Consider the following 22,292-nt stretch of genomic DNA (forward strand, 5'->3'; position numbering starts at 1 on the left):
GGATGCACCAAATTTTGTCCTCACTCAGGGTGCCATATTACCAAAGTCCGCTCCTGTTTGGTTGACATGCTCTGTAGGTCCTGGTGGCCCTTGGGAAATAGTTTTCTCAAGGGCTGCTAGCATTGCAGTAAGCCAGGAATTCTTCTCTGAGTTGGGTTTTAATCTGAACTGAGAAGAATTCAGGGGTATCCTGATGCTCATTTATTCTTTGAGGTGAAGGTCTGAGCCCCTGAAGCTCGTTTATGGGCCTTGTCATAATGAGCTTTGTCAGCATCTCTAATTTCATTAAGTTGGCTTCTAGAAACATTTTGTTTTAACGAAGCTGAAGTAAGAAACACTTAAGACATGAATTTTGGCATGGAACTGGGGAGTCTGTAACTCTTCAGATCAGATGATTGGAACAATATGGGTTCTCCAGGGTTTCTGAAATAGTGTCCCTAATAACATTCTTTAAGCATGCAGACAATCTGGTTTTGATCTTATCTGTAGAATAAATTTCACTTATTCTAGCAGGAGAAAAGTGATTCTTTTCAATTCAAGATGACAGTCTAGAACCAGCTGATTTCTTCTTACCATTCTACTGAGCAGCTAAAGTTTGAAGTGAAGCTATTGCACACTAAGAGAGCAATCTTAGCTTGGAAATCTGATGGCTGGAAAGAGTTTTTATGGGTTGGAAGCACCTTTCTGTTGGGGTGGGGCAGAATGATCACGGAGGAGATGGGAAGCTGCATAGGTGTAGATATGCACAGGTATAAGCAGTATGGGGTATTTCTAAGGCAGGTTGTATTTTATTCCCTTGAGAGGCCCCAGGAGCATCTCCATCAACTACTTCAAGCTGGTGCTAGAGTGGTTAGTTATTCCAGTTCATTTCAGTGGGGGGAATGTTAGATAGATGACAGAGAGAGAGAGAGAGAGAGAGAGAGAGAGAGAGAGAGAGAGGAGACTCCATGTTCCACCTCCTGCTTTATCCAACATGAGCTGGTAAGCTTTTGGAAGTGGCGGGTTGTCTTCAGGAATCCCTGGCCAATATTTCGCTTTTGAGGCAAGCTGCTCAAAAGCTGCTGGATTGGTGTACATCAGCCTCTGGCACTCCTAGATGAATCTAATCATCTGGACGAATTGGGTCAAAAATAAGTGCAGTGCTTGAGAAGGTCGTAGGAAATTCAACAAGTAGGGCTTAACAAGGTTATTATGGCAATTAAGTCATGGGTTGTTCAAAGGAAACCAGTTTTGGACTGAAGCATATGACACAGGCAGATGGCAGTGGATTGTAGGAGAGGTAAAACAAGCCAAGGATAGAATGGTAACAGAGGTCATTCACCATAGACTATAGGTTGTGTTGCTTACAGACAAGAAAATATAGAAGGCATGTATTGGAGACAGGAGGACAGCTGGAGAATGGAGGCAGTCAGGCAAGCAAGTTTTTCCTTAATGGCTACATTGACCTGCTGTGCACATCTTTGAATCGTGCCAAGTGGCATGTGGAGATCAATAGATGCTTGCTGTTAAAATGTTGTATTCTCTTCCATCATTTCCTTTTGGCAATTGAGCAGCACATGGCAAAGAGTAGTCTTCATGGTGGTGACATGGCCACATGGAGAGATTATTGTAGATTTGGTGGCATAAATCAGAAACTGTGCTGTAAGAAGGAGCTTTTTAAAAAGTAAGCCAAAACTCTGAGAGAGAGAGAGGGAGGGAGGGAGACTGGTTATAGCCAATAGGCCAGGTTTTCAGTTTCATGCTCCTTTAGGTATGGATTTGGTTTTGTGATGCAACAGCTGAAGAAAATGCTGTAAGAAAATTGGCAATTGTATGGGAATAAGAGAAGGGTGGGGCTGCTGGACGATGTCAACAGCATGTAGGGGTTTTTAGTACCACCCCTGTGCCTGCCTTTCTTATTCAGAATGTGAATGATAAGCCTTCATTGACAACTAATTTTTAACTCGGGTCATATTTTGAACCGAGCAAGGGCTGAAAGGCTTAGCAGCTTTGGTTCTGCCCACTTAACTCTTTCATAAGCCAGGAACGACTCATGGTGAACAGCAACAGAGGCTTGGGCAGAGCCCTGCTCACCTTGAGACACTAGCAAATTCATATACCGCCCTTCATCCATAGATGACGGGGCGGTTCACAACATAAAAATCCAAACAGAGAACACTAAATATTTAATAAAACGAGAACAAAAACAAACCAATAAAACAAGAACAAAAATCAACTCCCCCTGTGTCGGTGGAGGAAGAAGACACCCCCACCAGAGAGTAAGGAATTTTCCCCTGCAGGAAAATAGAGGTGGCCTCGGAAATAAATAGGACACCCTCCTCCCCAAGTGACATGCACTGCTCCACAAAGGAGGTGCTAGCTCAGGGTTCCTCAAACTTCACCCTCCAGATGTTTTGAGACTACAATTTCCATCATCCCTGACCACTGGTCCTGCTAGCCAGGGATCATGGGAGTTGTTGGCCAAAAACATCTGGAGGGCTGAGTTTGAGGAAGCCTGTGTTAGCTCAATTTATCCTCTGCCAGTCTGCTCACTCCTCCTTCCACCCTGTTGTTTCTTCCCTCCATCCTGTCCCAACCCTGCTCTTCCTTTCCGCCATGTTTCTGCCATCTGTCCATCTCTGTGCTCTTCTTCAGAGTCTTCCTGTGCTCTGTTCCCCCTACTGACTCACAATCCCTCTGTGCACCCTAACACATCCTCTGTATTATATTATGTTAGTGGAGAAACACAATTTATGAGAGTTAACAATAAAAGCCTTGGATTTAGACATATAGACAGAATCACTATAATGATTTTATTTTATTTTTTTGAAAAAGAAACTTTCATTGGGATAGAAAGAACTTGTTAAATACGCAGGGTTTTGTTTTAACTCGTTTTTTCTGGCCCACTGAAGAAAGCAATGCTATATAGATGTACTGTGCTATATAACAGTGCAATTTCACTGTCACTAATGACGCCACTCCAAGTAGAACCATGTTGGGTGGTGATGTTAATGAAGCCTTTGTGCTTGTTCTCGGTTTATCCATTGTTCTGCATTATTATCCTCCCACCAACAAGACCCCCACAATTATTTCTCACATTCTTAGTCAAGCATTGAATTATGAAACAAGGGCAGGAGCTCATAAAGGCCCCTAATGGTAAATTACATGGATGGTGATTGCTTGCTGCCTATCTCTCATAGCCTACAGTCAGTGGTTCCCCACTACCACACAGACACATTTACTGGAATGTGTTCAGAACAATTACAAAGCAGGAGTGACCTGGATGGTCTAAATGTTACCTCTGAAAGTGCTTTGCTCATTATCTGCCACCTGCTGCCAGTTCAGCTGCCAGCTGATGAATACAGTCTTACATTGTGCACAACAAAAGGGGGAGGCTTGGTGACCCTCCAGGAGACCGGTGTATTGAACAGTGTGGTGCCATTGCCTTAACAAAATGAACTTTAGCCACACTCTTTTCTGGAAATGAATACAGATTACCATTTAGGAGGTGGTAGGTTTCCAAGGGAGGCAAGTCCCAACTTTGCAAACTGGTCGCTGGCATTGTTTGGCCAAGCAGTGAGGATAATTCCCCCGTACTTTGCACCTGTTGCGGAATTGGGGAAAACATGATAGTAGTCAAATTCTCCACACCAGTTAGCATGATGACACAGATGACTGGTTCACCAGTAGCTCATATGCACACTGTAGTAGGATATCAGCAAGAGATTGTCTCTACTCATTCCCATAGATCACCAATGAATATCGGGAGACACGTGGGAAATTTATGGCAGGAAGCATGGGAGTACAATGCTTCATATGAAGCAACCTTCTGAAAACTTGTGAGGAATAAAAGCGTTAGTTTAATCTGTGTTGTGATGAAAATGTCCATCCCTCAGTTGACCATTTCAGCTCAGTCTTTGAACCAGTTTACACACTAAATAGCCAGCAAAAACTCAACACTCTGCAAAGATCATAGACTATTGTATTACTTGGAAATCAATCTCATTGATGTCAGTTGGAGTTTCCGGCCACCCCTCCCCACTGTGATCTGCAGTATACTTTCTTGAAAAGAAGTTCAGCTGAAATCAAAGAAGCTTACTTCTAAGTAAAAATAATTAGGATTGAGATGTAAGGCACTGGAGGCTGTGGAACATTATAGAATGCTGTCATATTCGCTACTGTCAAATCTGATTCTTTGGTTGCTCATTTGCAATGGTATGTTAAGACTGCAATCCTAATTATAGTTACCAGGAAATGACTCCCAATGCACTCAGTGGAAATCACTTTTGTGAAAACATGTGTAAATTAAGGGTTAAGCTGCAAACTATGCAGTGAATGCTTATACTGCATTTAGCAACCCCTTTTTATGTTACTTAAAAGAAGAAGAAAAAGCCTTTGTAATGGAAGCCCAAAGCCCTCAGTAGTCATTCCAGTCTGCCATATTCTCTGCCTTTGGAGAAAAAATATTTGGGTATAACTTAACATCTTACTTATTTGCATGTAAAACAAAATACAGTGGTATCTCAGGTTACAAACTCAGCTAACCTGGAAGAGTTACCTCAAGTTGAGAACTTTTCCCCAGGATGAGAACAGAAATCGTGTGCCTGCAGTGCAGCAGCAGCAAGTGGCCCCATTAGCGAAAGCACGCCTCTGGTTAAGAACAGTTTCAGGTTAAGAACAGACCTCCAGAACGAATTAGGTACCACTGTACCACTAGAGGTACCACTGTATTTGCAAGGAGATCTGTAGTCTTGCTGCGTTAGCTGTTATGTAAAGATAAAGGTAAAGGGACCCCTGACCATTAGGTCCAGTCGTGGCCGACTCTGGGGTTGCGGCGCTCATCTTGCTTTACTGGCCGAGGGAACCGGCGTACAGCTTCCAGGTCATGTGGCCAGCATGACTAAGCCACTTCTGGCAAACCGGAGCGGTACCTATTTATCTACTTGCACTTTGATGTGCTTTCGAACTGCTAGGTTGGCAGGAGCAGGGACCAAGCAACTGGAGCTCACCCCGTTGCGGGGATTCGAACTGCCGACCTCCTGATCAGCAAGTCCTAGGCTCTGCGGTTTAACTCACAGCGCCACCCGCGTCCTTAGCTGTTATGTACGATAGGTTAAATGGCTTATCTGCATGTAGAGGTGAGGAATATGTGATTCTCAAAGGACATAGCAGATTTCTATGTCTTTGGAGCATAGTGACTAAGGATGGTTACCTGAGAGCTAGAAAGTCTCCAGTTCAAAGTTCACCACCTGGGGAGGGGGGCTTCCTGCTGCCTGGGGAGGTGGCCTTACCTTGCCCCTGCTAATGGGACTGCTCACAGGGCACTGGGCCCTTCCTTATGGCAAATGAAACTCACAGGAAGAAATTGAGACAGACACTGTCAGGGCTACACCTTCACGTGTTGTTGGATTCCAATTCCCTCAACCCTAACCAGTGTGGCCGTTGGTCAGGGCTGATGGGAGTTGTAGTTCAGCAACATCTGGAGAGTCAATGGGTTTCCAATCCCTGATCGAGATCACCAGTGCTTCAAATCAAATCAAAATGTTTATTCGGCTTTACGCCCATCATGAAACACAACACAACAAAACAAATCAAATAAAACTGCGGACTCGTACAAACCACAAGTAGTATAACACAGTTCACAACTCACAATCCAGTGCTTCCTTTTTCTAGAAAAATAGGTGCAAGTACTCACCATGAAGTTGTTCCAGTAAGTGTCACACATTATTATTATTGTTATTAAAAACAGAAAAGATAGGTGCCAGTATTGCATACCCATGAGTACCCTCTGAAAGAAAGAAAAAGCACCGATACCAAAATTCCAGAAGATACACAGTTACACAGTAAAATTAAGTGCTGGGTGGAAAAAAATCAAAGGGAAAGAGGAAGGATGCTTTTAAACAAGAAGCTCAAATCATGTTTTCCTTGGATAAGCATATTTTGGTATTGAGGATATGGTTAAGGAATAATCAGTTATTAGCTAAATAAATTTATAGTTTTAGGAAAATAGACTTTTTACATGGTGCATACCCCAAGCATACCTTTGATCAGTGCATAATCTAGGTTAAGTCTTCAGTTCTTTTACAACTTTAGCTCTTAAAATATACTATAATGTAGAATAATCTATTTTTAGCAAACAGTTAAGATGAAGGAACTTTTGATTATAATGGGCAATAAACCTGGTGATTGAAAGAAACCACCAGAATCATGTCTCCTTCTTCTTTCTTCTCCTTCTTCTTTGGCGATCACTCATAGCCAAGTAAGATTGTCTTCCATAAACACGGTTTTAACAATGAGTCCGTAAGTGACTGTGGAAGCCAATTCTGGACCCACACGTCCTTCCACAGTGGGGACATTGGTTTCCAGACAGGAGTTGATCACGGTGTGGATTTGCCAAGTGTGCCTTCCTCTTAGCACGTTTCTCCCTTGCGTTCTGAGTTTGAGTGTCTTCAAAGTCCATGACACCTTTGGTAAAGCATCATGTAACCCTTTCAGCAAGCAACACTAGAAACTACTAGTTGTAGGCCAAACTCAGATCTGGTTTAAGATCAGGCTAGGTCAACAGGCATTAAACCAGAGTTCCCCTTTTTTGTATGTAAAGAGGGATTCCTAGTTTAAACAGACCAGGTTTGAAGCACTTAAGCAAAGAGGAAAGAGGTGAGGGATGAGTGAATGGCCCATAGTTAAGCAAGCAGAATTGTTACATCGAAAAGGGCCTGTGTTCCATTATTATGTAGACATAACCAGTTGGCCATTTGCTCGTAATAATCCTTTGCTAAATTAGACCGCTGGGGTATTTTGGTGTCTCTGGGCTTCTCAGTGTGTTGGTATTTTCCTTTCTCTCTTTCAGGAATGAACTGGAGGCACACACCAGTAGATTGGTGCTTCTTTCCTTTCCCCTTTTCACATTTCTTTCTTTCCACAACAAAGGAGTGATTTTCCAAATTCTCTTGAGCTTGCTTGTGTTCCTGCCTGGTTGTTCCTCTCAGCAAACTTTTAACTGTGCCCTCCCTTTTTTTCTCCCTGTCCCAGGCACATAGTTGTCTGTGGCCACATAACTTTGGAAAGCGTGTCCAACTTCTTGAAGGACTTCCTGCACAAGGACAGGGATGATGTGAACGTAGAAATTGTCTTTCTGCATAAGTAAGTACAAAATTCAAACCTTCAATTACCAGCTTCAACGTGCTTTTTTAAATTATTATTTTTTTAAAAAGGAAAAAAATTATAAAGTGAAGTTTGTCTGTCAGTTCATGTGGGAGAGGAGTGAGAACCAACAGTCATAGCCAGCAACCCAATGGAACTGTGTGTGGTCTTGTACCTAGAAAGATGCTCATGAAACTTCAATAAGAAGCAAAAGTTCTGTCTGTTGTGAATGTGCATTGACTCTTTAGTAGACAAGTTAAGATGGACAGGATTGTTAGAAAGTAGGAAGTTTGGAAACCACCAGCCTGCATAAAATAGGGTGATACCCAACTTTCATTCCACTTGCACAATGGCCATTCCATTAGCAGGAGTCTATTTCTTAGTGTACCACAAGAGCTGAATCCAGTGGGTGGGTGTCTCGTGCTTGCAAAAATGGTTGCACAACCCATACTGCAGAACAATACTTTGTAACAGTTAAGCTTACCCATTGTCCCCCCGCTTTTTAAAAATAACTATAAATGTTATAATGCTTATTAAAGAGGAAATCATTCAATGTAAGAAAACATGATTATGGCCTCAAATATACTCTATAGCTTGTCATCCTATAACTCCCAAGACTTGGAACCAAAAATCCATCACTCTGTACTATGAAGTCAAAAAACAGTCCAGCCCTAGTCATTAACAAGAGGATGACCACAAAAGGTTTTATATATTTTGCATGTATGGAAGGAATGTCAAAATTCAATCAACAGATGCAAAACTGGCTCAAATTAGTTTGTCATTCCTTATTTCAGATTATGAATTGGCCCCGGTAGTAATGCTTGAATGCATTATGAATCCAAGCATAAATTTCCCTGAGAAGTTATTCTACAACTCGGAATGTAAAATGAGATTTTGCACATGTACAGAATGTTTGGGTTTTTTGTTTTTTTTTAGCATAAGCCTACTTTTTGTCCATGTCTTGGAAACTAATCATTGCTCAGACGGTGCTAAACCAACAGGCTGGCTGGCTCTTAAATAACATTTTGGGGAAGTGCAGGGAATTGCTGGGGTGCTAGAAACAATAAGCTGCACAGTCTCTAAGACCATTTGGCAAAGCCCCAAAGATCGCTCCAACCCAAATAAACTTCTGGCTTATACAAGAACCTGTTACATGCCCTCTGTTAGCCCTTCCCCCAGGTACTATTGTTTTGATATTTGGGGCTTAGGTTGAGGCTGAAACAATCTTCTGAAAAAAATAAATTTTAAATGCAAATTGGATACTTCTGTGGAGAGCAGGTTCATACATGCATGTGCATGACTTTATTTCTCTATGCTTTATTACTGTATATAAAAATGGCTGGCAGTTGAATATAAGACCAGCAGAAGCATTGTACTTGAGATGATGCATTATGCTATTCAAGTTCTGTCTCTGACTGTATCCAGCTTTGCAAGTCAATCCACAAGTTTCTAGTCCACAATATTTCTTACTAGCCCACTTGCTTACACTTAAAGGTAAAGGGGACCCCTGACCATTAGGTCCAGTCGTGACTGACTCTGGGGTTGCGGCGCTCATCTCGCTTTATTGGCCGAGGGAGCCAGCGTACAGCTTCCGGGTCATGTGGCCAGCATGACTAAGCCGCTTCTGGCGAACCAGAGCAGCACACGGAAACACTGTTTGCCTTCCCGCTGGAGCGGTACTTATTTATCTACTTACACTTTGACGTGCTTTTGAACTGCTAGGTTGGCAGGAGCAGGGACTGAGCAATGGGAGCTCACCCCATCGCGGGGATTCCAACCGCCGACCTTTTGATCGGCAAGTCCTAGGCTCTGTGGTTTAACCCACAGCGCCACCCGTGTCCCCTTGCTTACACTTACTTAATGTTAAATCATATTGACAGATAGGAAGGCTTCCTTCCTTCCTTCCTCTCTTCCAGTTTATGAAAGTGTCTCTTCCTGGTTCCCTGCTTGGAGGCTATCCATGATTGCCGCAGGTGGTTAGATGGGTAACTAACTATTTACAAATTTCCAGAGAGGCAGAAGTGTTCCTCTCTTGCAAATATTCATAACTATGAAACAATACACACATAAAAAAGAGAGGCTGGATCTCAGATTCTCTAGACAGATTTTAATAATTCCCCATAAATGTCCTTGCCAATAGTCATGAATGCTCTAAAGTAGTTGCTGTTTGTCATGATCCTGCCATTACAATAAAATCCAACATCAGATCTGACATGTCTTCCAGAACTGACAGGGTTGTTGTTTTTCCTTTTCCATTTTTTCAAAGCTGCTTGTAAGGCAGTTTTGACCTTTCTCTTATCATTTAAATGCTGGAAGCAATTTTGAAATGAGTGATATCAGTGCCCTTAACAGCAGGCTACATTAAACAGGGTATAATTATCTGAGAAGTGTGGGATAAAGCAAAGTGCAAATGGCACAGTGGTGCTTTTGTTTTGTTTTTAACAGATTAGCTCAGTTCTCATGTAACATTAAGCCAAACTTTGGCTTGGCTCAAAGGAGAAAATATCTTAGCCATTACACAATCCACATACGAGTAACACCACATGCTAAACCAAACCATGGCTAAACTCACAGCAGGAGGAGCCAAACTGCCCTGATATTCTCACTGGGAGTCCATGTGATTGCTCAAGTCATACAAAGCCACAGTTTGCTTAGTATGGTCACTGTGTTACTCAAAGTGGGGAATGACTATAGAAAGGATTGCCTCAAAGCTCTGATCATTTTAGGTTGTTTCTGTCTAGCAAGTCACCAAGGATGGCAAAATGGAAGTGGTGAGGCATTAGAGTTTCCAACTTTTGCATAAAACAATGTTGACGCCTTAAACTGTGTGTTTCAGCATAAGTAGATTGTCTCCTGTCTCGTGCTTTAAAAAAAGGATCTAAATTCAAAGTGAGGGCACCCACAGTATCTCTCCAGATGATTGGAATTGGCCTCCTAATGAAATAAATAGTATGGACAGTCTCTTGTCCTCTGACGAACACCATCTTTTTTAAAAAAGTGTGTTTTATAGAATGTAGGGAAATTACAATGACAACAATGCATATATTCTTCTTCTCCTATTCTTCTTCCTTTTTACATGTTTCTGTTCTGATGACTTGCCAGACTGGACCAGTAAAATTATGGATTGTTGACAATAATAATAATAATAATAATAATAATAATAATAATAATAATAATAATAATTTATTATTTGTACCCCGCCCATCTGGCTGGGTTTCCCCAGCCACTCTGGGCGGCTTCCAACAGAAATGAAAAATACACTAAAATGTCACATATTAAAAACTTCCCTGAACAGGGCTGCCTTCAGATGTCTTCTGAATGTCAGGTAGTTGTCCATCGCCTTGACATCCGGTGGGAGGGCATTCCACAGGGCGGGCGCCACCACCGAGAAGGCCCTCTGCCTGGTTCCCTGCAACTTGGCCTCTCGCAGGGAGGGAACCGCCAGAAGGCCCTCGGAGCTGGACCTCAGTGTCCGGGCAGAACGATGGGGGAGGAGACGCTCCTTCAGATATACTGGACCGAGGCCATTTAGGGCTTTAAAGGTCAGCACCAACACTTTGAATTGTGCTCGGAAACGTACTGGGAGCCAATGTAGGTCTTTCAAGACCGGTGTTATATGGTCTCGGTGGCCGCTCCCAGTCACCAGTCTAGCTGCCGCATTCTGGATTAATTGTAGTTTCCGGGTCACCTTCAAAGGTAGCCCCACGTAGAGCGCATTGCAGTAGTCCTTAATAGAGATAGAAAGGAAGAGAAAATTAGAACATAAACCACTCATGGTTCCTACAGAATTGACTCCATACCTATTAAATAATTTTGTAAAGAAAAGAAAAAACAGGAGTAATGCTCACAAACTGACTTTGTTCTGTTTGTTTTGTCCTTTCTTTTTCAATTTAGTATCTCCCCTAACCTTGAGTTGGAAGCTCTTTTTAAACGACACTTCACTCAGGTGGAATTTTTTCAGGGTTCAGTTCTCAATCCGCATGACCTGGCTAGAGTAAAGGTATTGGTTTCCTTCCTTTTTTTCTACTTTTCTGTTTGGTGTCTGCATTTAACTAAGGGTCCTACTGTATAGTTACAGTTATTTTCTTTCCCCATGGAAATATGGAATGTGTAGTTCTGTGAGGAAGGCAAGAAAATCTTAGCATCTTTACCAAACTAAACTACAGTTCCCATGATCCTTTGGGGAAAGCTATGGGAGTAAAAGTGGTACTGGTTTGTAGTACAGATACAACTTCGAAACAATCTGTTGGTTATTACAACTTCAGAGAGGATCGAAAGGAAACTTTCAATTAATTATCAGCAGGAAAAGAGGTGGGGGACCTGATGTGCTAGTAAACTAGCAGATCGGGTATAAAAGGTGTGAAAGCATTTGTTATTTTCAGAATGGGTGGTGACTCCCCGCCCATGTTATGGAATAACATCAAAATATGGCTGCAGATGCCCACAGTTGAGGCAGTGTCTGAGCCAGGATGGCAATGTGAGAGGAAGCTATGGAAGCCAAAACTCTGATTGCATAGAGTTCCAGCTCCCATGGAAACCTTCATGCATAGAGTTCTGAATGTATAGATTTCCTCAGCTGTCACATCCATGTCTAATATGTGGATGTCGGAGGTGAGACCAATAACATGACCCTGCTGCTTCTTTCTGTGTGTGGATTCTCTTAACGCAGATAATGTGTGAAGGAGGATCCTATGAAAAGGTTCAGGGTTTGATATTACGTTACCCATTCTTTTCAGTTGCTTTCACTCCTTGGGGGTTTTCTGTTGAGGCAACTGCATTTCCACACTTTCAACCGTAGATCGTCCTGGCCTCAATAGTTTGAAAGTCCCTCTATCCCTGGACTTTTCACAACTCTTCTTCCAATTTGTTGAAAACCTCAAAGAGGATTCTTCTACCTCTCCCCACAACCCATGGAGGTGTGTCATTCCTCCCACCTGTGTTTATGGAGTTTACATCATTGGCAGAAGCGGGGTAGGACCACAACACTAGCTTCCTGGCAGTGGTGTTGCTGTCGTGTGCCAAGAGTGGGAGTTGCATTGGGGAATAGCCAATCTGGCATTTGTGCCCAATGTGTCCACACAGACCTCCCCACCATCACTTGGTAAACGGCAGTGACACTCCTACGGTTAAATTGGTGTTGTGGCTCCACCTCACTAGGCAAGCCGTTTCTAATCCTCAGGAGTCTTCCACTTTCTGGAATGCTGTTATTGTGGAATGGCCAGGCTTTTGAGGCCTAGTCTCCTCTGCGTGAGCCAATATGGTGTTAAGGATAGAGGAGTGGAGGATTAGAGATACCCTCTGGCCACTGTGAGAACAGGATGCTGGACTAGATCAGCCTTTGGACTGATCCAGAAAGCTCTTCTTATGTGACTCATGTAGCTCACGGCATGGTACACCACACACACACACATACATGATTCCACAGTCTAGTGCAGGAATGAGGAGATGCCATGAAAGCTGATAAGGGTTGGAGAAAATTATTGTAAACATCAGATTGCTCTTTATGTTTGTTTTCTCCTTTGGTGTCCAGATAGAGTCAGCAGACGCGTGCCTAATCCTTGCCAATAAATACTGCGCTGACCCAGATGCTGAAGATGCCTCCAATATTATGAGGTAATTTAGAAGAGGACATTTTGATTCAGTTTTACTCCATGAAACAAACATGGAAAGAATGGAACCAGGCTTATTATTGGGCAAGTGAGGCAACTGCCTCAGACAGCAAATGCTGAGGAGGAGGAGGAAGAAGAGGAGGAGGAGTCCCTCCTGCTGTTCCCTTCCATGCCCCTTCGATCATTCCTCTCCCTTGGAGGACAGACCTATGTTTGCTATGTGGCATGTCCTGCACCCCTTCCCCCTAAATTAGCCTGCCCCCTCATGTCTGGTGAAGGACTTAGAGGTAAGATTCGACTGTTAGTCCAGTCAGCTTCTTCATGTTGAATGAAGCTTCTTGCCTGCCTCAGGCAGCAAAATCTCAGAGAAGAAACATTGGGTCATGAACACAGATCTCATACTGTTTCCTTTTATATTTTCCATCTGTTTCTGAGCTCTTGGGATACGTTAGGTTAAAAGTAAGGATAATGATGGTGTTTCTCATAGCATCCTCTTCATCTCTCTCCTTTTCAGGAATTTGGGCAGAACAGGAACTGCTCAGATTCCAAGTCCAACACCATAGGCAGGAAGTGCTGAGACATTCCTCTCCCTTTCCCTCTCAACATTTCATCCACTGAGGCTGCATGCTCCCAAATCTAGCATTTGCCATAGGATCACACTTTTAAAATCTACCCTTCCCTCACAAGTATCTTAGCTAATGTACTTGCAGTTGCCTTCATTATTGCTATCACACATTCCTAGAATCTATTATGCTCCCACTAAGTGGTTCCTTCAGCATATCATAAAAATAGCACATAGACTCTTGGGTGCATCATTTGTGTGGTAAGCAAATCTCCCTGTCATATGAGTCTTGTAAGAAAGGTTTTTTTAAAAAAACAAATTCAGAATCCAGTTAGCTATGTAACAATCTGGCTGGTTGGGGCCATGTAACACCAGTCTCCTTCTCATAGGAAGTTAGTTCCTATCTTGCTTCTAACCTGTTGGATTTAAGCTTTATTCACAACTGAAAAATACAGCTCCCAGTCTGGGTGGTACTGATTTCTAAAGAAAAAAAATATGTTATGGTTCATCTCAATGGCAGAAAGGTAGCAAAGCAATCACAAATGTAGGGTTATAATAAGACAGCTTTCCTTATTATTTGCATTGTACTAATACAGATCTTATTTAATGGAACCAATCTTCCCCTTTTTTAAAAAAAGCACAACACTAAAATGTCAGAGTACCATTAAAAATGAACCAATGCAGTGAATTGGCCTGTGTTCAGAACCAATTTTATTGGGCTGTCACACACACACACATCCTGCAAAATGAAGGCAGAGCTATGAGAAGCCATTTAAATTCAAGGAGCGCTGCATGGGGTGGTGCCCATTCTTTTTTATTTTATTTTTTCCTGAGTGCCATTTTGAGAGGAAGTTCTTAAGGCAGCAGTACAATAAGTAAGATGAGCTGCTGTTCTGATGGGGCTTGCACAGGACTCTTGTAAGAGCCCCAGTGTGAAAACCAACTGAGGTTGGATAGCAGCAGTGTTTCACCCATAATGGCAACAACAGCTCTGGGAATTGAACCCAGAATCTCAAGGTTGTGAACTAGGATTTAGCCTAAAAAGCTACATGGCACTGTGCTTGCTCAGGAGTCAGAGCCCTCTTCAGGAACAGGGGACTAAGAGTATGGAACGTCAAACCCTGAGGTTGGTAGGAGCCTCTGAATTCACCAGGCCTTGTATAAGTCCTATGTGTCTGGCCTTCTACCCTTGCCTCATCAACAAAATATATACATTGTGCTCATTGTGCTTCAGGCTCCAACCCCTACTCAAGCACTCGACCTCCAGGGACTGTGGGTCGGAGATCACAGTCTGGATTTGTGTATAGCCATATGTAGTTCTGGCATGGTGCGATTGATAGCTCATGCCTTCTCTTCTCCCACAAGGCAGTGTGGGGAGGTAAACCCCAGACCAGCTACAGAAGTACCACAGGTGCTTCCCTGTTCCTGTTTGGGCAATTTTGCAAATAATTTGATTAACAGCACCAACTAGGAAATAGGTGACCAAATACCTATGGCAGGGTTGGGGAACCAGCAGGGAACTCACTCAGGCATCCAATGCACAAAGAAAGTTGGCTTTGGTTTTACTGCTGGATCACGCTTCCCGGCAGAAAGCAAGCGTTGACTGTACTGCACACCAGTTGAAGCCTACTGGATCGAGTTTACCTACAGAAAACAGGCTTTGGCTCTTAGGCCAAATCCATATTTGCTTTAGAGTACCATGCAAGGCTCTCTGCAAGCCTTGTGTGGTGCTTTGAAGTCCCAACTTTGGGATTTCAAAGTGTCCAATCATCTGACATAATTGGCAGGTGGCTAGCCCCTCTCCCCTTTCAAATCTGTCTTGCGTGGCTAGGATCTGACAAGAACCTCTGTTACTACATATAGCAACAAAGTTGTGGAATATCCCTTTCCGTGCCCCCCCCCCAACCAAAAAACACAACCCCGGCTTCTTTAATTTTCCAAAGGCACATTTTAATCTGGTGGGAGAACTCTTGCTTTGATTTTAAATTATATACATAGATTAAAGAGAAATCCAGATGCAGATTAGTGAGCTTTTAAATAGATTCCATGTGTTTAATTAAAAAAAAAGTTATTGGGTGAACAGAATCCTCCTGCGTATTTGCAGAACAAACGAGTTTGATTCAATAAAATTGAATGCTTAATTAAATGCTTCAGCTAAAAAAGAGTTTAAGAAGGAGAATTAAGAGTGGGATAAATATCTTTGCAAATTGCTTCTTGCTTGTCAGAGCAAGCTATGCAACCAATTTTGTCAAGTCCATGCTTGGCTGTGGAATATAGGAGCAATACATTCTCCTCCACTCCCAGTAGCTGACTGGAAACCATAACATTTGTTTGTTTGGTGAAGGCTTTGGAGATCTATTTTGTGGGTGGGGAAAAGAAGCAAGGCAAGAGCATTCATATTCACTGCACCACTTGGGAGCTGAACCACATTGTGAAATCATTTGTTCCTGTTCTGCCCTACATCTGGGACAATGTCCCTTAGCCATTATCTGCACTGTCACAAAATGGTCAATTCAAGGACAGGTCACAAGTCTCCTCCCCCCACCCTTTGTTTGACAGGAGCTACTTATTTGTTTTCCGACAAATGCAGTATTTTGTGTCGTGTCTTCCTGCTTTTTAATAAAGTGGATAGAATATGTATGGATTTTTAGCCAGAACCAGAGGTTCTTGCCTCACTTTAATCATGGGATATAAATTATAATGTACAAAATATATTATGGATGGTGTGTATAGAGAAACACAGTGTCCTATGAGTGACCCAGGCTAGTCAACAGGGGAATGGGGCCCAAACCTATTGATTTTTTTTTTGCTAACAATGTAGACAAGACCCAACAGAGCAATAAGTTGTTACAATTCAGAGATGCTGGGGCACAGTGTTTGACCTGGAGCCTAGCAAGATAGCAAGTTTGAATTTGGACTACACAGTCCAAGTTCTGCGTGGAAATGGTGGACATAAAGTCCTGTTTTAACAGTTCACAGTAGGCTGTGCAACATTTGCTCCTTTTGATCAAACCCTGGTTTCATACCATGGTTGGGAGGGAGCCCTTAAGCCATAGTTTCCTGGTTTAGGCATTATGGAAAGCTGTATTTTAAGTAGCCACTGAAGTACGTGAAGGAGTTATTGAACTGAAAAATATGACATCCTATTTGGCCATGGAGTCATATTTGTGGAATTGCTGTTGAGTGAAAATAAAAAATGTTGGTGTATTTTCTTTTCAGAGTAATTTCCATCAAGAATTATCATCCGAAAATAAGAATAATCACCCAGATGCTGCAGTATCACAACAAGGTAATGGAAAGTCTGTGGGATGCTCATCTCCAAACTTTCTCTTGTTAACACCTCACCCATAAGCCTTTCTTGTAAGTTTCAGTAATGTGCAGGAAATTATGAATAAAGCTAATCTGTAACACAGTTACATTCTGATTAAGATACAACCTTTAAGGGTGGTTACAGCCATTTTATTGCACATGTTACCACCATCTACACTAAATAAGTGGTAAAATCATCCTCACCACTTGGAAGAATTCTATGAATGACCAAGTTTACTCCAGGATCTCATCCCGAAGCTACTTGGTCATTTGTATGGTTTCTCTGCAACAGTCTAACCAGTTAAAGCTTTCCAGTAGCACCTTAAAGACCAACTAAGTTAGTTCTTGGTATGAGCTTTCGTGTGCATGCACACTTCTTCTGACTATGGCAGACCAACACGGCTACCTATCTGTAACTCAAGCTGTAGTTAAAGCTTGAGGGCCTTCTCGGTTGTGGCGCCCGCCCTGTGGAACGCCCTCCCATCAGATGTCAAGGAAGATGTAGAAGATATCTGAAGGCAACCCTGCTTAGGGAAGGTTTTAATGTTTGATGTTTTATCGTGTTTTTAATATTCTGTTGGGAGCTGCCCAGAGTGGCTGGGGAAACCCAGCCAGATGGGCAGTGTGTGTGTGTCTGTGTGTGTGTGTGTGTGTGTGTGTAGTAAAAAAACCAAGACAAAAGAGGTAACCAAACTATTGGTCGAACTTTTTTTGCTGCTAAGCAGTGTGCTGAGTGTTTCCACTCATCAGTTGTGAAGGTGTGGTTAAATATGTGGCAAAATTGTAAGTACTTTTTAAAATGGTAAACCTTGATTTATCCAGCTATGACAACACAGAGGATGAGAGTTGAAGGGGCTGGAGCGGTACATTTCTGGTATCCAGCATTTCTCTGGGGGACAGCTAGGTGTAACAGTCAGCCAGAATATCATCCTCCTGGCCAGTTGCCTGTTAAAAAGACATCAACCAGCAATACCCTGTGTGTTCAGTGTTCTTTTTCTGTACAGTCAATAAAATTCATTTCTTGTGCACAAAATACGGCACCATTTGGGCAGGACCCTGCACTCGGGGCCATTCTGCCCTTAGGGCAACTATTTTCAAATAAGAAAAGGCACTCTGCACATGCTCTGATACACTCATTTAGGAGTAGGGTAGAAGTGATTTTCTAACTGAACAACTGGCAACCCTAGAGCAGTTGCCTCTTCCCCCCTCCTCTCTCCCATCCTTTGTTAGCAAAATGCAGATGCAAATGTTTGGTTAGGGGTTTCCCCCCCCCCATTTTTCTTTAACCTGTGTTTTTCCTTTGCAGGCCCATCTGCTAAATATCCCAAGCTGGAATTGGAAAGAAGGGGATGATGCAATATGCCTTGCAGAACTCAAGCTGGGCTTCATCGCCCAGAGCTGCCTGGCACCAGGCCTATCGACAATGCTGGCCAACCTCTTCTCCATGAGGTCATTTATAAAGGTAATGTCTCATCTTATTACAGGACATTAGCATGGGATTCAATTTGTCATGGGGCTGAGTAGAGTGCATGGCCTAAACTCAAAACAGAGAGAAATACATCAGTTCTGATGGTTAAAACATTAAACAACATATTCCAAAGGAAAATAAAACCCATAGCCTATTACAAATTGGGCAGTGGGCCAGATTCCTTCAAAATTATGCTTTTGTTTTTGTCTGGCACATCCATGGGCATTAAAGATTGTTCAAAGTGCATTTTTAATACTTTATTTCTTTCAGATAAACCACATGTTTATCAATGTAGAAAGCCCCCACAGGTTTGTTTTTTAAATATATATATATACATATATAAAAAGTGATCTCTATCCAATCCATATGGCAACAAAGTGCCGAGAGGAAAAAAGACACAAAAGTTTTCCTTTCTTGGCTTCTCCACACACCCCATTTCCAACCCATCAAGTGGCCAATGGATCCCTTACTTCAAGTATAAAATACAGAACATGTGTCTGTACAAAAGCCCAAGTCTCCAACAATAATAATTCATTTATCCTCTTCAGTCAACGAGGCCCTCGAGGTTTACGTGAAAATAGTAATAAATTATAAAGCCCAATGATTCTCAAGCATTTGGAGGCGACTACAGTAGGGACTTCTCGGCTAAAACCCCACTAGTTCCCTCAGAGTTAATTTGCTCCCATTTGGTTTTTGGCTGCTCTCCCCAGATTGGGAACTTGGGCTGATTCATTTGGACAAACGGAATGCAAGGAAACAGGACCGCAATCATGAAAGAAAGGGGATGGAATACTCTAGTAATTGTTGAAGCTGCCTAGAGCATAGCAGAGGTAGACAACCTTGTAGGGGCTGAGGGCCACATTCCAATGAAAGAAGGTGGCTGAGGGCTACATACCTGTGGTGGCCAAGGCCAAAGTGAACAGGAAAACTCATTTTTCTCTTTCCCCACTTTCCTCTTTATTAATCCATTCTCCTCCCTCCTCTCTCTCTATCTTTCCCTCCTTCCCTCTCTCATTCATCTGTTCACTCATTCTCTGTCACACATACATGGAGGCTTCCACAACCCTAGACAATCAATTTTATTAAAGCTTTTCAACCTAATATACCATAAAATTCAAACTAAAGGGAACAATATATATATATATATATATTAAAAACACAATATAACAGGAAAACTAAAGAAAACTAAACTTAAACTAAAGGGGGGGAGCAAAATACATTAATAATCTCATATGATGCTCATAAAACACAAAATTATAACTATATCTATGTAGTGCTCAGACACCATTTTATCTTAATCTCCACACACAGAGAGCTGAAACTTCCCACCTGGCAGACCTTCCTCTCCCTTAGTCTCCCACCCTAAATAGCAGTTATATACTGGCAGAGAAGGAAACAGAAGCATCTCGTTTTAATCTTCCTGTTCTCTCTCTAACACTACAGTTTTCTCAAAGCAGAGGTGAGGGAGGAAGTGGGGATATTCGGGCTGCAGCAGGTACCTCCAAAGGGCCACCTATGGATGGCCCTGATGTGATGTTTAGGAATGCTGTACATATATGTCCCCAAGACACACACACACACACACACACAAACACACACGTGACATTTTAGTGTATTTTTGGTCTTTGTTGAAAGCCGGGGTACAAATAAATTATTATTATTATTATTATTATTATTATTATTATTATTATTATGTTGCAGGATGTGTGCGCCTGCAACAAAGAGTGATAAAACATGCAGCACAGTTACTGTTGATGGTGGTTGTGCTCCTGGCTTCTGCTCAGTGCCAATTCCCTGTCCTGTTCTGCATTTGTTTCAAACCTCCTGGCCTTACTCTGGATTCTTATCAGTTTTGTTTTTTTTTAAAAAAAGCCTGTGGATTTCTGGGTTTTGTTTTGTTTTTAAAGGCGCCCGGCAGCAGTCAAGAATGTGATTACAATCACGAACAGGACCACAAAAACAAGAAGCAAATTTTTTTAGCATTGAAGCTTGCATGATTTTGCTGGCGGAGTGCATTGCCCCCACCCTACTCCAGCTCTGTGGAGATAGGGGAATGGCGAGGTAGTCTCAGTTGCTCCCAGGCCATATAGAAAATGCTTCAGGTAAATAACGTTAGTGGAAATATACAATGTTAGAAGCTTGCCAGCAAAATCTGAGCAGAAGTCCTGTCATTTTTGGGAAAAAATAGATTGAAGTGGAGAGTTTCTCCCCCCACTCTCACTACCCTGATTGCAAAGCAGGATAATACATCATAAATGTTTGATCCATCACTGACAACGGTGCATGATCAGTGGTGACATTGCACATACTTAACTGATTATGGCTTCACTTTGCAGCCAAATTATTTGTCTAAACTCTCCACAGTAAAACAAACTTAGGAAACCAAAAATGCTATTTTGCATCTGAATATTTTTCTTTTCCTTTTTTAAAAAAAAGCAGCATTCTTCATATGGAAACTCTTATTTTGCATCTAACCTGACCAAAGGAAAACAAAGCCAAGACAACCAAAGTACATAACGTTCAATTGTGCATGATCTGAGCAATTTCTGAAAATACTTAGTGTATGTATGTGTACACACACAGAGAGAGAGAGAGAGAGAGAGAGAGAGTTAGTAATGTGGATTTTAACAGCAAAAGAAGAAGGAATTAAAGCAGAAATAATTTATAGGATATACCCACATCAGAGTTGTATTACTAGTAAAATAATAAAATACTGATGAGTACTTAAATATGTACATATACTCAGGACTAGACAGAATTGTTGCTGTATGCGGAAATAGTATAGCAAATTAAATGCTTATCTACACTTATGTTTTGCCCCTTTCAGACAGAGGTCCGCACACCAACGCTCCATGTCTTTTTCTTTTATTTTGCTTTGTTTGTTTGCTGCCTTGCTCTGAGCTTTCCCCATGAAAACCCACTCTTTAAAGCCGAATTGGAGCAAATGTCAATTCGGGAGTTCCACAGATTGACATTTGTGCTGATTGAGCTTTAAATAGCAGGTTTTTGTGGGGAAAGCTCCATAGGGCCCCCCTCCCAAAAGGTGCTTGGATACAGAACAAGCTCAGGAAATAATGTGTGTGTGGGGGGGGGTAGCCTGTTTGGTGCCAACTGTGAGGTCCTGGAACCTCCACTTTGCTTAGCTGGCTTCACATGTCATATCAGCTGTGCAGGTCAGAATGCCCATTGTTGGGTCATCAACAATCAGGCATCATCTACCAGTGCCTGTGCCAATTGCCAGCCCCTGGACCTCCCTGGCTCTTCTGCTGCTGGTCCACCTGGTCGTGTCTGCATTCGCATTTGCCCTTTTGAGCGAGAAATCAGTGACAGAAGAATAGTCCTTGATAGCCAGGGTAAGTGAATGGGCAGCACTGACCATCTCAGTGAGGAGGTAGATGAACTCAGGGAGAGAGCCCTCCAAATTCTGGGGGAAGCGGTGCAGGCAAGTTCCTGAAATCAGCATGTGAGCCCACATGAATGGCAGTTAAGGCCATGTGTACTGCAACTCATGGCCACATTGAACAGCTGCTCTCCCAAGGTGTTGGAGTTAACAAAATCATTATCTTCTGAACTACCCTGAGATCTTTTGATGAAGGGTGGTGTACAGTGGTACCTCGGGTTAAGAACTTAATTCATTCTGGAGGTCCGTTCTTAACCTGAAGCTGTTCTTAACCTGAGGTACCACTTTAGCTAATGGGGCCTCCCGCTACCGCTGCACTGCTGCCGCGCAATTTCTGTTCTCATCCTGAAGCAAGGTTCTTAACCTGAGGTACTATTTCTGGGTTAGCGGCGTCTGTAACCTGAAGCGTCTGTAACCCAAGGTACCACTGTATATATAAATGAAATAAATTTGATTGCAAGTTGCACCTCAGAAATACCTGCTCTGTCTGCACAAACATTTATCTTCTCTGTCCTCCAAAGAAAATTCACTATTGGAACTTCCTATTGTATTCGGAAGGGCCTGAGGGTAGAAACCTGCCAAGGTGTTTAATTTCACAAGTGACAAGGATATGAAACACATCAGCTCCTTATAATGTACACAGGCCAGATTTGTGTCTAGTCGTGTTCTGTACTTTGTACTCATCTTTTCCCTCTGAACCTTCGTTTCTTGCCCATAGTTTCACTTCATGCTGTTTGAGGTCCTAGATTCTCATGCCCTCTTTTCCCCTATGTGTATTTTTCTACACACACACACACACTTTTAGTGTCATACTTTATTCCC

At 42.4% G+C, this 22,292-nt stretch overlaps 1 protein-coding gene across 15 annotated transcripts in view; it reads left to right on the forward strand.

Moving 5' to 3' along the window:
- KCNMA1 (potassium calcium-activated channel subfamily M alpha 1) overlaps positions 1-22,292 on the forward strand; it is a 547,562-nt gene that overhangs the window by 361,661 nt on the left and 163,609 nt on the right. For all 15 annotated transcript variants that reach the window (XM_081913468.1, XM_081913470.1, XM_081913472.1 and 12 more), the window contains exons 10-14: positions 7,012-7,122; positions 11,017-11,122; positions 12,653-12,735; positions 16,513-16,582; positions 17,909-18,064. In XM_081913468.1, the coding sequence (XP_081769594.1) occupies positions 7,012-7,122; positions 11,017-11,122; positions 12,653-12,735; positions 16,513-16,582; positions 17,909-18,064 (526 nt within the window). The remainder of the gene's footprint in view (positions 1-7,011; positions 7,123-11,016; positions 11,123-12,652; positions 12,736-16,512; positions 16,583-17,908; positions 18,065-22,292) is intronic.

Source organism: Podarcis melisellensis (assembly GCF_964234715.1).
Source record: "Podarcis melisellensis genome assembly, chromosome: 5".
In the NCBI taxonomy this organism is placed as follows: Eukaryota; Metazoa; Chordata; class Lepidosauria; order Squamata; family Lacertidae; genus Podarcis; species Podarcis melisellensis.